Genomic DNA, 16,498 nt, shown 5'->3' with positions numbered 1-16,498 from the left:
CAGGGGGACTGCAGTGCCCCTGGGCAGCTGCCAGCGAGCAGGGAGGGAGAGCCCTGCCTGCAGGCACGGTGTGCCAGCAGCTAAGCTCCTGTCCTATCCTCACTCCAGGGCTGTGGGGTGAGCTGGCCTTCACAAGTCTCATCAGGAAGTCCAGGAGATGTGCAGCCTGCTGGCTGCTCTTCTGCCAGACCCCATGAGCTCTTCTATTAATGGCCAGTGGATGAGGCAGAAGTTTTATCTTGATAGAGAAACACAAAGCCCTGCTTGAGCCAATATTCCTTTCCTTGTCTCTCAGGCAGAAATTCCAACAATTTGATGATTATCAATAGCAGCCAAAAGCGCCATTGCTGTCTCCTTTCCCCCTGCTTCTCTGGCAGAAAGTGAATCCTCCATCACAGACTGGTCCTGGAAAGAAAAGTTCAGCTTAAGGCTCAGACATTCAAGTCCATCATGGATTTTCCAGCCTGTACCAAGTCACTCCATCTTCCCAAGTCTTGGTGCTCTATTTGCAAATGGGAATAAAAATTACTTCCTTCAATCTCATTTTTTATTTGTCTTTCCTATTTAAATACGAGTCTATGATTCAGGGACCAGATCCTTTTGCACCTATGAGTGCTGCTGATCACAGTGGTACCTCTCTGTGAAGCATGGCCTCAGCTGTCCCATGCTCAGTGTGTGCTGGCTTCTCCTGAGGCTTCAGTGCAGCTGGAGGGATGGGTTCATTCCTCTCACAATCCAAACTGCAAGTAGGAGAGAGTGTAAGCTGTTCTGAATTTCAAGTAGTCACAGCAAAATTTAGAATAACTTTTTCCTCGTCTTCTGGCTAGAACACAGAGCCACTGAGCCAGACTCTCTCTTGGAGTTCAGTGTTAGTGAGTGCCTAAATTCCTCTGTGCTCATGTGAAATGCTCAATGTGCCATCTTTGTGTGCTAAGGGGCAGAAGCTGAGAGGGTGTCGGGTTGCTCTCTCAGGGTGGACCAGAGAAAGGGGCGGTGTTAGGTGGATGCTTTCAGTCAGGAAACATTCAGCAATGGATGTCAGCACATGGAGGTTCATTTTCCTTTACATCACACTTCACAGTCCTACCTGAAAAACCTTGAACTCTAAAGATCAAATTAAAATGCTGCATGTCAGGGAAGAAAACAATTAAAAGGCCTCCACCTTTGGTTTCAAACACATCCTTATGGATCAACCAGAAATTGTTCTGCTCTTCAGCTAGCCATGTTTACCATGGGAGCTAGCCCTTAGTGTCGTGCCATAAGATGTGATGGGCCCTGAGTCAGTGCCAGAGTCCATTTCCCCAGCCTGCAGGGCCTCTCGTGCCAGTGTCACCTCAGCTCTGCCTTTGCCACCTGCACCTACCACCCTCCCCAGGCTCCACGGCACCACCAGGGATGAAAGGCTGGGTTCACTGTGGTTTGTGTTCAACCCACCTTTCACAGTGCCTGGTGGACCCATCTCCCCCCCTCCCATCTTTGGTGACTCAGCCAAAGAATTTTAATCTCCATGGTCTGTCTGTAGGTGTAAAATGTAATTCAGTGGAGTTGGGCTTTTTTATCCCGAAGCCACAAAACTGTTGTCAGAAGAAATTGATTCACGCAAGTGAGGGGAACAAAGTGCTGCTGGGGAGGATTTGACTCAAGACAGCACTTCAAATGGAAATTTCCCTGTTTGAAGTGGAAACATCCTTCATCCCTACCCCTTTCATTTCTGTTATGCTGTGGGAGCGGGGGCTCAGGGGGTCTGTTCAGGGGAGGGGTGGCTCCTGCTCTGGCTCTTGTCCACAGGAGGTTCCTGTCTGCTGGCTGTGGGTGTCCTCACTGCTCATGGGAGCCCTGGGGAAATGTTTTTTTGGGGTGAAGGGGCTCCTGCAGCCCAGCTTGGAAGCACCTCAGCCACTGCCCTGCTGCCCCAGGGCTGCAGGCTGGGAGCTCTCCATGCCTGACCAGCTCTGGGCATGCAGGTCTGTCCATGTAAACACTGAGCCTATCCCAGGCACCTCAGATCAAATCACAGGCTCTTCCCCTTCCTTCAAAGACATCTGAAGCCTAAAGGAAATAGATCAAACATGTAAATTTGAACTGAGATTAATTATACATTTGCAACTGGAGGGGGAAGGAAAAAAAGTCATTAAGGTTTGACTGCATTAACTATGCCTGTGGGGATGTTTCTTTGTCTCTGCATGTGATGATACTCCATGAGATACCAGGTCTGGTTCCACCAGATCTCTGGAAAAGCCTTAGAGGCCTCAGGAGACCCTGCAAATGTGTTTCAGCAGGCGGCAGACGAGGAGAAGGAAGCACAGCCTTCTCAGAGCACTGGAGGAGCCTTTGTTGAGTGGCTGGAGGCTACTTCTCAGCTCCCCGATTTCAAACAAGTCTAATTATCAGTTGGATAGGGTTCAGGACACTGAGGGAGCTGCCAGATCTTTCATGAGGAGGTAAGTTTGTCCCACTGAATTTAGGATTAAAAAAAAAAATCAGGAAAGAGGGATATAATTTAATTTAACCATGGAAGTGTTGTCTTACATCCATAATGAACCAGGTGGAATATACTCCTAGTTCTATCTGGCAGCCTGGTTTATACACACTTTTCCTTTGGAACATTTGTGTTGTAATATTTTTATCTAAAACCTGGCTGAAATGAAGAGGCACTGGAAATTTCACTATAAAACCTGTTTTCCAAAGAGCTCCATCCCAATGAGTCTCATTAAAAATTAACACGTGATCTTCCAGAAATCTCAACAGCTCTTCAAACCTTTTGAACTTTTTTTACTGTGCCCTACAAACTGCCTTTTCTTAAACCTTTCCAAGTAAACTTTAAATAAGTCTAATGAATTTCCCATTCACATGTTTCATGGTGTGGAAGCCTTAAGCCTTCAGATCTGCTAAATCACTTTCCTAATTGTTGCAGTGAAGTTGCTGTCAATATTTGAGCATACACTTGTGAACTTCGTTCTCAGCATTAAAAGTTAGGGCTAGCTGAAAGAAGGGAATGCTTGCAGAAAACAAAAATAAACTCAAAAATTTCCTCTGTTTTGTGGGCATGACTCAATACAATTTTTTTTTTTTTTTTACATTGTTTCTCATTATATTCTTCCAAACTGAAAACAGCCTCATTTACAGATTGGCAGAATAATATTTTTCTTATCTGTAAAACTTCAGGTATAAAGTAAAACACACATCCTGATGATTGCTGGGCAGGGGTTGCTGCTGCTATTGTCACACCTGAGTCCCAGGTTGTACCAGCTGACACCTGCCCACGCTCCAGCCCTGCTCTCCAGCCCCTGGTGCCTGCTCTCCCAGGTGCTCTGTGGTGTTTGCCCCACTCGGATCTGTGCCTACACCTGCATGCCAGGCTTCAGTGCTGCACTCTTCATCTCTTGCAATCAAGGACCATGTGGGAACTCACCAGTGGCTTTCTCAGGGGTGCTCTTCTTACCCCCTGCTTCAGCCATTGAAAGTCTGGCCAGAGACCCCACTAGACTTTGTTCTTAGGAAAAAAATAATCCTGAGACTGTAAAAGTGCTCCTTAAGGCAGTGACAGTGAAATTCCAGTAAAGTTTGCAGAAACTAACCAATGCTCAAAGAGTTTTGTCAGAAGTAAATTTAAAAATGTTTAAATGCAACATGTTTTTCAATCACAGAGCCAGCTAATTTCATTCACCTCTGAAGGCACTGACCACTTGTAGCACAGAGCAATTCAGCTGTTTCATGGTGGTGGCATTGCTGCTGTTCTGTCTTTTCAAAGCAAGCTCCCCCAACACATGCAGCTCCAGCTCAGCACCCTCATGAAACTTGCTTTTAGTAAAAATTGAACCAGCTGGTAACTGAATGAGCTTCTCAGGATAATATAAACACCGCTTAATAACCTTATGCTTTATGGGCTTGTTAATGTAAATGGAAATTTTAAAGCTTTCATGGTGCTGCAAAATGCAAAGCTATGGAGCACACTGCATAAACAAATTCCTTGCATTTGTACTGCTTGTCATGCTGACAGCTTTGATCTGTCCTAACAGGGCCCTCAGGATCTGCACCACTGCCTGCAATGGAGCACTGCCCCTGTGAACCAGGGCTGCAGCAGCATCGCCCAGGTGTGTTGGGGGCAAACTGCCGGGGCTGGGGGCTGAGGGAGGAAACAGGGGAACAGGGCAGGGCTTTTCATGGCTTTTTGCCTGGCTCCAGCAGTGGTCTGCATTGGTCAGCAGTGGAACGCTCATGGCAAGGAGGATGCCAGCGGCATTGTTGTCATGACAGCCTGGTAGAGAGATTTATTTGTCCCTGCCACCCTCACTGCAACTGTAATATAAGGGAATGGGATGGGATGGGATGGGATAGGGTAGAATAGAATAGAATAGAATAGAATAGAATAGAATAGAATAGAATAGAATAGAATAGAATAGAATAGAATAGAATAGAATAGAATAGAATAGAATAGCTGCCAGCTCTGCAATACCAGAGCTGGGTAACTTGCAAGGGCAGGTTTATCTACAAGCACAGGAGCCCTGGGTGCTTCCACTCACGCAGGGAACAAGAAACCCATGCAAACAGCTCCTGGTAAAGCATTACAGGGGCAGTCTGGCAATGTTTTCCAGTGGGGCAGGATCTACTGGTGTTCCCAGCACAGAGGCAAGAGGTGGCCCACGCTTTTGTTGAAACAGAGGCAAAGCCCAAGGCTCAAGTAATCTGAGTTTGCCACTTGGCTCCTGATAGTAGGTGGGCTGAGCACTGTAATCTTCCCTCACTCCCCAGATAGAGCACAGTCTGCTCACATCTGCTCAGCACTTTGATAAACAATACACTAGGAGGTATTTTGCAATGATGAACAAGAAGTGATGATAGGCAAATAAATGTGGTGGTGTGTCTGAGGTGCAGGAAAATATATTAAGTTTATGGGGGGGTGGATTGGATTTTTCTCCCCAGAATTAATCCTCCCCAAAGATGTCATGTCTGACTTGTTCCTGTTTCCCTTGTTTCAGCCACGCAGCTCATATATTATCAATCAGTGTGCTGCACCTCAAAACCATTTTCTTGTCCCCTCCCCTCTTCCACTTACTTATCTTCCCATGCAAAAACACCCCAACACACACTCCTGCATTTGTACCTCTGGCTATTTTCATTTCCACATTACAGTTTATTATCAGTTTCTCTGGTGAAGCCCCAGTGTGCTTTCATGCCTCTGGGTGTGGGATGCACACATCACCTCTGCATGAGTGATCCCTTGGGATAAGCTGTGTGCAGCTGAGCCTGGAACTTCTTCAGTGCTTTTTGCATTTAGAAAGCTACATCAAGAGAGCAGCCTCACATAGCAAAATGCTGCAGTACCTACATGAAAAGATGTGAAAATTCTGTTTATTTGTAACTACTTGTTCTCTTTGTGATCTCAGTGCAGATGGAAGAGATTGGTTAGGATTCAGTGCTGACATCTTATAGCCCTGGAACACAAAAATCTGCTATATTTGCCCAGAACCACACCACATCAAAACAAAATAATGGGGACAAGCAAGCTGCTTTGTGAGCAGCACAGTAAATGCAGCTTGGCTTGGCTTTGTGCTATATAAGCTCCAAGGCTTCACTGCCCACTACCTTCCCCACATTTTCAACATTTCAGCCTCCCACAGACCATTCGTGTAGCTTTCCCCTCCCCCAAAAACCCCTTCAAAATACTTATTTTTTTCTAACTAGCTCCAACAGAACAGGCAAGAAGTGACACAAAGCACATGTGCCTGCTCACAGCAGGCTGGTGCCCATGGGCTGGCTGACCATCACGTGGGGCAGTATTTGCTTTCCCCTCTTTAAGGATTCTACATTGGCACTTTTTTCTGCTCTGGTGTCACCAGTGCTCATGGACCATGTAGGAATTTCATATCTTTGACACCTCTATCTCCATCCATATAAGAAGTGAGCTGAAGGGGTCTCCAAAATTTTCAAGGGTGTCTTCACTCCTCTAACGTGTTCTCTCAGCAAAGGCAACTTGAAGAACATTTTTACTGCTCTGTTAGTGGATATAGTCACAATAAGGTAGAAAAGAATTGTGTAAGGGTCATGTGGGAAATACATGAGTGAGAATTCACAGTGGATTTTTACTTACAAGCACACCTTCAGGCGATGGAGAATGGGGGTTACTAGTGAGAAGCACCTGCTGGAGTTGTATTTGCTTAGACTATTTTGGAGAGGTTTACTAAAATCTTACTCAGCTATTGCACTTACCTCAGCTTACTTCAGCAGGGCTCTCCTGTTGGTACCTCTTCAGAGTCTCTCTTCAAAATATTTTGGATCTTGTTTTGCCCCCTGCCTAAGTATGCTGGAGACAAAGATACTCTGTGTGTGTGTGTGTGTGTGTGTGTGGACATTCCCTGCTCATTTGTTCCAGTAAGATAAATTGGCCCTGATTGCTTTACTGTCTGAACATGACTTTTCTATAGTGCGTTCTGGTTTTCTTTGGCCACATTATTGACACTGGGTAATATAACATGAAAGGATTGTGGATGGGCTTTTATAAAGAAATCAGCTAAACAGCTATTAGAGGATTATAAGCAATGCCATGGCCAGGATAACACATCTTTAAAATGCTGATAATATCAAGAAGCAAATGGATTTGTAATTTAATGGCAGCAGAGAGAAGATTTCAGATGTCTGTTTTTTCCAGATTTGATAGAAAGATTAAAGTGGCTGCTTTTGGTGTGCAAGGGTTGGATAAAACTGTAGCATGGTTGCCTACAGACAGCAGCATTCACCTTTCTTGTAAATAGTAATTGTCTCACGTGGAGAGAATTCTTCTGGTCACCATTTTTATTAAAGCTTTAATTTTCATGATGACAAGCTGGACCATTCTCTGCTTTAAAGTCTGATAATGATACACTTTAGGAGCTTTGAAAAACCCTTTGTCTAGACAGAAACAACTTAATAAAGCTTTTGAAATGTGGCATTCACTTTAAACCTTTGCTGATGCCTGGACAAAAGCACCAATATTTAGGAAATCTTGTTTTTTATTTGCTTGTGCTAAAATTGTGCAAGAGGTTTGAGTAACAACAGGAACTGCGAGAAATAAAATCATACAACTTTCCTCAAGAGAGGGGTCCAACCTGTGACAGATTTTTCCTACAGAAAGAATTTCCTTTTCATCCAGAAATTAATTTTATTTTATAAAAGTAAATTAAAATACATGTGGCATTCTGGTTTTTTGCATCTTCAGCATTGACGTTGGATTGGGAGGTATTTTAAGGACATCTCCAGAGCTGTTAAAGATATATAATCTAAAAAAAGTAGCTAGACAGCCTAAAGCAGTGATGGCCAAGCACAGGCCCAGGGTGGGATAATTTCCACTCCACACGGAGGAACATTCCACCTGAGAGATGAAAAGGGGCAGAGTCACCCCTTAGTCCCCTTCTCCAGCCAGCTGCTCACGAGAAGGTGGCACAGTGCACCATCTCTGAGGTTCGGGAATCAGAGGACTGATGCTCCTGGATATTTATCTGTCAGGGTCAGACCACTGTGATAGCAATCTGACCTAAAAATTCATCTGTGGCCTTATTTGATGTGTCCTGCCCAGGAAGTAATGGTCACCCTGGCAATTTTTATTTTTAATGGTTTGGTTTGATTTGGCTATTTATTGTCATTATATCGTTTATTGTCATTATATCTGAAGATGCTTTTTATCTTCAGAGTGCTTTCCAAAGAAGTTTCACAGAATTTGCCTCTGGTACTCTGAGGGGGCGTATGTTTTTTATAGATAACCAAGATCTAATCTCTGCTTTGAGGGAGAAATGCAGTTCAGGCTTACAGAATTACCAGCAGCAATGCCACATTTCCAGAAATCTCAAAACTGAGTCAAAGAGAGAGACAGGGTGAATTTCTTGCCAGAGAAACACAAAGGAAAGAAGAAAAGCCAAGGAACATTGGAACGCAATCAAACATTTGGACCCCTACCTTGCTGTCCTCTTCTTTCTTGGGTAGGAAATACAAACACTGCACAGCCGGAAATTAGTGCACTGGCTCTGGATCTGAACTGTCCAGGTAACTAAATCTCAATTTTTGAGTCTGGCAAACAGCCTCTGCAAAAGTAACAGCCCTCGGAGAAACAAAATAATCATTATAAAATGGAGCAGGCTCCCGTGTAAAGAGTAAGCACAACACCTGTGACTCCCATGGACACAGGAGCTTAAAGTGTACAAATGTTAAGAATAGTCTTCTAGAAAGCAGCAGAGTATTTTTATACTAAATAATTTTTATTAGATGGCCAAAACACAAACCTGCTCCTTAGCTAAATTTTAAAATCTAGATGAAAAGTTTATTTTTATAGGTGGAATTTAATATTTAATCCCTTTTCATTTTCTCCATTTTTTCCTGAGAAGTTATTACTTCTCTACTCCTGCAACTAGAGCTGTCCTGTTTGTGAAAAGAGAAAAAAGACACAGCCAGGATTAATTACATTTTTTATTTAAAGGAAATTTATGGACACATTTTGAGGTATTTGATCAGTATTTTTTCTTTATACATGAGTATAAAATTCAGGTGTTCAGTCAGCATGACACGAAGGAAAGACAAAAAGATACAAAACCATTTCATCAACACAAGGCCAAAAAAGCAAAAGTTTGAAAGGTGTGTTGAAAGTGGATGGGTAAAAAGTTTACCCCATATTCAGAATGGGATTTAAGCCTTGGAGAAAAGCAGGTTTGAAAACAAATTGGAGAGAAATTGTCATTTTTAAGTAGATGCAATCCAAATTAAAGGTATTCCATGGATTTTGAGATATTAATTTTAAAAGCAGTGTCCTTTGAAAAAGTAATACAATATTCTAAACAAAAGGAGGAATACCTACATTTTCATGCAGATGTAAACCCATATATTCAACTTTTCCCTTTTTGTACACAGCAGTGTCTAACCGTTACAGGTTCTGTTTCTAAGCATATCATTTCTGACCTGCCAAAGACACAAACAAGACTATTTTGTCCATGAACTCAGATTTCAGAAAAGTAGGGAAAAGGCTTTCATTTTTTCAGTATATTGAGTGAAGCTTTGCTTCTGAAGATGCAGTTCTACAAAACTCTGTATCCCTCTTCCTAGCATTAACTGGAATGAGTGTCCAGCTTTATTTTTCTGAAAAATATCCTTAGAATAATCACCAAATAGACAGAGTCCAGTATATGAGCTGTTTCTTTCACTTTAGAAGATGCTTTAAAAGAAATAAGTTTCAAAATATAGCCTTGTTTTTAGCTGAAAATTTGTTGTTTCATAAGTAGAAGTATTTCTGTGAGTTTTCTGAAATATTCAGGGAAAGATATATATCTAAATCTTACCTCCCCCAGTCCAAGTGTTTGCAGTGCAGTGCATCTCAGGTTAGTCAGGAAAAACAGACAGTAAAATTCACTAGACAAAGCAGGAAAAAGGGATGGGGAATTCCCCGAAATTGATTTATCTGGTTTTACTGTCTCAAGTGAAAGGCAAAAGAAAATAGCACATAATAAAAGCTGAATGAAAAGTAGAATGTAAATGTTGCTCCAATTTATCAGTCCAAAGGAAGCTTAGTAACACAGCTGAAGCAACCTGCGAGATATCTGTTTGTTCACAAATCACGTTTAAGTTTTATACAGCAAACATTTAAAGTCTTTTGACAGATTAAAAATACCCTTTTTTTCTTGCCTTCCCTATCTGATTTTGCCTTCCCTGATATTAATTTTCACCCGTAGAAAATTCCCCAGGGTTTGAAATTGCTTTTCAGCCAGTCTTGAAGCTTTCTGCATCCAGAGAGGAGACCTAGCTGCCCATCTCCTCAAATTCACTGTAGGGGGATGACGCTGGAGAAGTTTTGGACTCTCCATCGCTGTTGCACTCCCGCGGGGAAGCCGGACTGGGAGTTCCCGGGCTCTCCTTGGCAGAGAGCGTTTCCTTACTGGAAGAGCCTAAGGGATGGCAGTCCAGCAAGCTCTGCAGGTGTTTGATGTAGCTTATGGCAGCTCTCAGGGTCTCCACTTTGCTGAGGCGCTTGTCGGCCAATTCCTTGGGCAGGTGCTCCCTGAGGCGCGTGTAGCCCTCGTTGACGCAGCGCACCCGCTGCCTCTCCCTCTCGTTCCTCTTGCGAATGAAGGCAGGCTCGAAGGAATAGTCATAGATGCCCATGCAGCCAGGAAATGGGAGGTAGGAGATGCGGCCTGTGTGCCCGCTGTAGGCTTGCTCCCAGTAAGATGGGTCCAGGTGGAAGGGAACCCCAAAGGGCTCTCTCAGGGGTACCCCATGGGCGTGCACGTGGCTGTTAGCCAGGGACACAGATCCTGGAAATGCAATCCTCTTCGGTAGTCTATCATCGTCTTTAGTGCTGTCCATGCTTCTGTTTTTCCTCACCCGTGGAGTGTTAATTCCTGAATTTAGCTCCCAATGTATCAATCCAACATTTGTATAGGTACCCTGCCCCACAGGCTGCAGTTTCCTCCTGTGGAGTATAAAAACTCAGATCTCAAAGCAAGGCTAACAGCTCACGAGGTCCACACTGTGCCTGGAAAGCCTTGTTTTTATAGGGGTAGGATGCCAGTTAATGTACAGACAGGTTTTAAGGACCATCACTCCCCAGTTTAAACCCTTCTTTTCCTGTGATCTTCATATTTCAAAAGATAATAAGAGGGTTCCTGTGTATTCCTTTTCTCTCCACTTGAAATTATGACCATAAGAGTTAATGCCAAACATAAATAATCTTCCAGGCTCTAAACACTTCTCATGTATTGTAATCCACGATATCGTTTGATATAATTGTCTCCAAAAGATGGGTAATTTGCAAAGTTTATAGAGATCTTCAAAGTTTTGGCAGAACTCCTCACTTTCAGGAACCAAGGATCTTCTGTCATCTAAAAACTACCCAAAGGCTTTTCACAATGAAATCCAAAAGACAACTGCAAGCTTTGTTGTTTCGGCTGCTCTGGTTTAACTGAACCAGCTCACAAGCAGTTTGCAAAACTTATATGGCATATCTGAAGCTTTCTGGGAAAGCTGAGACATCTTCAAAGGAAAGAGTGCTCTCTTGTGGTTGCAAGTCTTGTCAGATAAAGAGTGTACTACGTGCAAGCATAAAAGGAAAACTGCCTTCTTTGCCCTAAGAGAGGTTTTTCCAAGAAGTGCGTTTCACAAATTGAACATGAGCCTTTTGGCATTTTCAAACAATTTTCAAGGTTTTGTGTGTTTCTGCTCATTGTAGGAATGTTCTGGTCATCCCTAAGAGAACTTGGATGCCCTGATAGCCCCATGTGTAGCTATTACCAGATGTTTACAAGGATATTGGCTTACCTGATGGACCCTACACGCTGCTTTAATGGGAGAGCTGGAAGTCCCTCTTGACCCTGCCAGCTCTGCGCTGTGTCCTCCAGTTTGCCTGCAGCTTGCCAAATCAAAGAGGTGGACAAACTACAAGGACTTTTGGCAGTATAAAATCCTAATGTCCGTGTCTTTCCTCTGAGATACCCTGCAGTGTTAGGATCTTCCTCTGCAGCAACTTGACAGTCTTTGACTTTTCCCTTGTTGCTGTTCAAGAGCTCCGTTGTTACAGGGGTTTTTTGTTGAAAACACATTTTCACATTAACTGAATCTCCTTTTTTGGCCATCATCAGTTTGGGGAATTGCATGTTTGGTCTGGGAGAGCTGTGGGAAGGGACAGACGTGAAAAGGTACAGGTGTGTAGGCTCTATTAAAATTGGGTTTTTGCTCAAAGTGAAAGTTTCTGCCCTGTTTAGTGTTTCATGCAAAACTGCCTCAGAAGTGTCAGTAACTGAAACAACATTCTCCACTCTGAGAAATACATCTATGCCTCTGCTGAGTTAGAAACTAGCAGCAATGATGTGAGTAGCATGCATTTTTGAGTCAGCCTTTGTGTCTCTGCTGGCCTATTCTGCAGCTTCAAAAAAAACAGTGGTAATCTTCAAAGTACGATGAACATACAGGCAAACCACTCCAGACAGACATGAGTGAGAACAGTCCTGGACTCTGGTTTATTTCAGGGGTAGAATCAGCACCAAAATGGCTCAAAAGCCTGAGCAAAAATTACTGGGTAATGCCCCGTGGTATGTACAGCTCATTGCAGATCAAATAAGTGAGAGTCCTTCTGCCTTTTAAAAAATTTTTGGAAACAGCTGATCAAGATAGACTTTTCAATATTACTTGCACTCTAAACTTCATTGTCCAGAAATGTTTTCAGAAATGAATGCTTAAAGGAAAATAGCTCCTTCACTGTAGCACTAGGCTAGGCCAGGACTTCTAGTTTTCTTAAAACAAAGAGGATGTTGACCTCTAAGCAAATACCTGAAGCAGGCAAAAGCCATTTGATCTGTGTTATCAGTAAGTTTAAAACACTGCTCTCTGGCAGTACTCCTGTAAGGAAATGGAAGCATGCCTCTTGGGGGGCTCAGCTCCCAGATCATTTCACAGCTCTCCATGACCTTGCCAGCAGCCTGGCCATGTACAAAAGGCAGGGTTACGTTTCAGCTCTGTCATGCAGATGCACTGTGCCCTGCTACCAGACCTCTTTTCTATGTTTACTGTAAATGCAGGCCACCAGCACTTCCCAGAGAGTCAGAATTGCAGCTGTGCCAATGACATCTTCTCTTCTGACAGAAAAATCCACGCTGCTAATCCTTTAGAGAAACACATGAAGAAAAATTACTGGTAAATGCTAATTGTTGACCTGAATTATTGAAGCTGATCTCATATCAAATGGACTCTGAAGTCTGAATTTGTTTGTGTGCAAGTGAAATGAGAAAATATGCCACAGGCTTTTGATGAATATGGTATCTTGTTGACAATCTAATGTCACTTGCTCAGAAAGGGATTTGCCCTTGGCAGAGAGCCAGAGCAAGGCCAACGCATCTCACATCCCACTGCAGGTCCTTGTTGAGAGCGTGAGCAGGATTAAAGCAATTCATCGTTCCTGTGCCGACTTCTGCACAAAGTCTCAGCATGTTTGCACATGCAGACACAGTGAAAGTAGTGGGATTGGACCACCAAAGGGAAAGGCTAATACAAATTCTTTTCCATTTTTGCAGTAGGTTAAGACTACATTAATAATAGTCCTCTTTCAAGATGAGCCTTTGATCTTCTTTCTTACACTGTTTCTGCAATTAAATCCTCTTCACACCTTTGTCTGGATAAAGCTTTGACTCCAGAATGCAGGATCTGCTGTGCTGATACAAAGCAGATGGCCTGGTTCGCTTTTCAGGCAGTACAAATCAGGTGTTCACTGCTCTACAATGGCAGATACACATATTGTATGTTTAGCTTTTGCTTAGGTTTTTTGGGTTTTGGCTTCATTGTTGTTTTGTTTTGTTTGTAAATACAAAGTCTAAATGGGGATGCTGGGAGACTCCTTATACACTCCATCACCTATGGTATTCAAACAGGTTCTCTTCCTTTTCTTATACTTCATTATAAGCACCTAATTACCTAGCCTAAATGAATAGAAAGTACTCTTGATATATCTAAAAATAAAACATTTAGGCATCTTCCTTCCAGATATAACTTAGTTGTGGTTTTAATTGCATATATCCTAACATGATATCTGTAAGTATGTAATTTTTGCTCAAGAGAACCCTCAGCACGTTCCCACTCCCACACGAACCATAACCATGAATAACACTACTGACATTACACAGTGAGTTTGAATTACTTTGAATTATTCAAAGAAACAGTTCCTCCTTGACCCTGTGTCCCTCTGTGTATGAAAAGAAAGTCATTGGTGGAAATACTGTAGTAGAAACACAAGAGTCAGCTGAACAGTGCAAGTCCACTAACTTCCCAACAGAAGATGCCGTAGCTGTTTTATCTGTGAACACATTACTGAAAAGGAAGAAGAAAATACACCAGGAATTTAAGAAGAAATTCTCACAACACTGTGCATTTCTTACATTGAAACTCTAATAATATTGTGCATTTATTTTATTTTACTGTGCTGTAATTATGCAAAATTCTAGTATCTATTATACATATCATAGGTTGTCTAGGCTGCTGCAATTTATTATCAGATAGAAAAATATGTAATTAAAAAAAACCCCAAATGAGATTCTCTTGTTAACTGCTCACACAGAATTATAGAATAACTTTGCAGGAATACAGGATTGAGTCAGTTTGTGTCTGTCTTGTCCTGTTTTATCCTTAAGCACGGATCATCTCTTTCCAAGCCTAGACCTAGAAGGGAAAGCTGCTCATAGACTACCTAGGCTTCCTACTGTGACTATCACCAAAATACTGGCCTGCAAAGTGCTGACAAGCCAATAAAAGGTGATGAGAAGTTTGGATTTTTGGTGGTAAAATGGCTTTTTGCATAATCTTCATTGCAGTGTTATCCTGCTCGGTGTGAGAAAGTGTGGAGAGCCTAGTTCAAACACAGCTTAAAGAAAGAGGCCATGAAGGTACTCAGCTAAGGGAAAAATAAAAGGCAGCTGTAAAGCAGCAGTTCCAGGCTTGATCCTGTAAATAATTAGGTTCTCAGCCAATTTTTACATATACAACAAGATTCTCAGACCGTTTTCTCAAAAACAGGCAAATATTCTGTCCTTGGCTGCTCTGGGAACAGATGGCCATTCTGGGAACAGCTATAAAGGTTTTGAGAACTTTTCATATCATGGTGAGAACACTGATCTTGGTTTCAATAAACAAACCTCAGGTATTGTAAATAAAAGGAGGAGCTGAAGTTTTCTCTACAGCCTATCGGGAGATCAGATTTTGCAATATGCATGAAGTGAATTAACACTGTTATAAAAGGTGCCTGGTTTGATCAATAAATTGGAGTTGATGCTGACCAACAAAGGTGGGTTGTCTCCCTTCACTTCAACAAGAAAGAACCCAGGGTCAGGTTTGCAATAGCAGAAGAGAACTGATTGCAAGGAGACATGGGCATGGTCCAGAAGGGCCTTTGGCTCACACTGCAGGGAAGGACTGAAGCATGTTTACTGCCAGCTCTTTCCCCTGTGGTTTCAGAGTCTCCCTTATCTTTCTGTATGTCTCGAGGATCTGAAGATGTCTTGAAAAATAGCTCAGCAATTTGTTCCTCACGCAGCAAGTACTGCTATAAATGTCAATAAACCAGGCTTTCAGGAGACAGTGCAGTTGTCTTATCAAAACACTTCACATATAATAAAAGTGTTTGGTATATAAAAAAATATCTTTCCTTGCAGAAGAAACAGTTCCCAAATGTGTTTTATCACAATACCTTGGGCATGCAGCATACATCTCTGTAGACACAGATTAACTTCTCATTCAGTGACACTTCATACTATCACTGGCTTCCTTTGATACTTCTGCTTTAAACTGGTAGTTAAGATATCACCAGTTCAAGGGAGTAAAGTGACTACAAAAAAAGCTGGAATCTCAGAAGACTCATGCTTGAAAGTAGGAAAAAATACTCTTATCTATGTATGACTACATCCAATCTGGCTCATAGGCTCAAAGTATTGCTTTCAGCTTAGATAGCTGAAACAGCACAAAGATTTCAGTGCCAGGGCACTTCTGCTGTAGAATTTTAGTATCATAACTGGAATTAAGACAAGCTGAGGGCTTGGGATAACCTAGCATTTCAGGACAGAACTGAGATGTACTGAGTGTGACCATGAAGTTTAAAGGATGAAAGTTGAAAATGGAAGGTCTCCTGTCATCTTCTATTAGGAAATGCAAAATAAAGAGAGAGACTTGGGCTTGTAGTCATTCGCTGTAGGTTCTAAGAAAAATACCAACATATGAATATGTTAGACTACACATACAAAAATGAAACAGACCTAAAGCCCCCATCACAGGATTAGCATTCCATAACAACCTGAGGACTTGGTGAGTTCTTTTATGACTCACTGAAATAATAGTTGTGGGCCAATTCAGATAGTCAGTCAAGGTCAGGTAAGGATTATTTGGCTTGGTGGAGGAGAGGTTGTGGGATATTCTTTTGGTCACAAATTACAGAGACTTGGACTTACTTTGCTCAAATGTACTCCTTTAGATGTCAGATATTTAGACTAAACCCATTATGCAGGTCCTAGTTTCAGGCCATAGACACAGAAAGGCAGATCCAAAGGGAATTCTTCTCACACATCTCAGACACCTACTTCAGGAGGAGATGAAGCACTCTCTGCAGCAAACTATTTCTCTCCTTCAGCTACAGAGAGAGCTTGAAAAACAAGTGTATATGAGGATTCAACTTTCTGACAAAGCCGAATGAGAGTCTGTTTCCACCCCCAGAAGAATCAATAGGTTTGTACTGAACTAAAACAACCTCTACATTTAGGCCCTTTAGATCATGGAATGATCCTTACAGATCCTACATTTACGTTCTTTAGATCAAAAGAGAGCTGACAGAAAAATATTTTGAATTTCCTCCTGTGCAGACATCCTATGGAGGGACGGCTCATTTAATGAGGCATCACTTAAGTGTCAGGCACAAGCAAATTACCAAACCCCATTACGGTGTTCCAGGAAACAGCTGTTCGCCCCGGCTCTGAAGGAACGCGGCGATTGATTCGAGCAGCGTACATGATGA

The 16,498-nt window shown here is 42.4% G+C and overlaps 1 protein-coding gene across 1 annotated transcript; it reads right to left on the bottom strand.

Annotated features, from left to right (window-relative positions):
• Positions 1-8,462: 8,462 nt before the first annotated feature.
• On the bottom strand, positions 8,463-16,354 carry ASCL4 (achaete-scute family bHLH transcription factor 4). Its single transcript, XM_026795953.2, has one exon. It carries the CDS (start codon positions 10,321-10,323, stop codon positions 9,757-9,759), a length of 567 nt encoding a protein of 188 aa, XP_026651754.1. The 5' UTR covers positions 10,324-16,354; the 3' UTR covers positions 8,463-9,756.
• Positions 16,355-16,498: the final 144 nt, after the last annotated feature.

The sequence above is a fragment of the Zonotrichia albicollis genome, chromosome 4 (genome assembly GCF_047830755.1).
Source record: "Zonotrichia albicollis isolate bZonAlb1 chromosome 4, bZonAlb1.hap1, whole genome shotgun sequence".
NCBI lineage: Eukaryota > Metazoa > Chordata > Aves > Passeriformes > Passerellidae > Zonotrichia > Zonotrichia albicollis.
The sequence above is the reverse complement of the archived record's forward strand: the minus strand, read 5'-3'. Positions and strand labels throughout refer to the sequence as shown.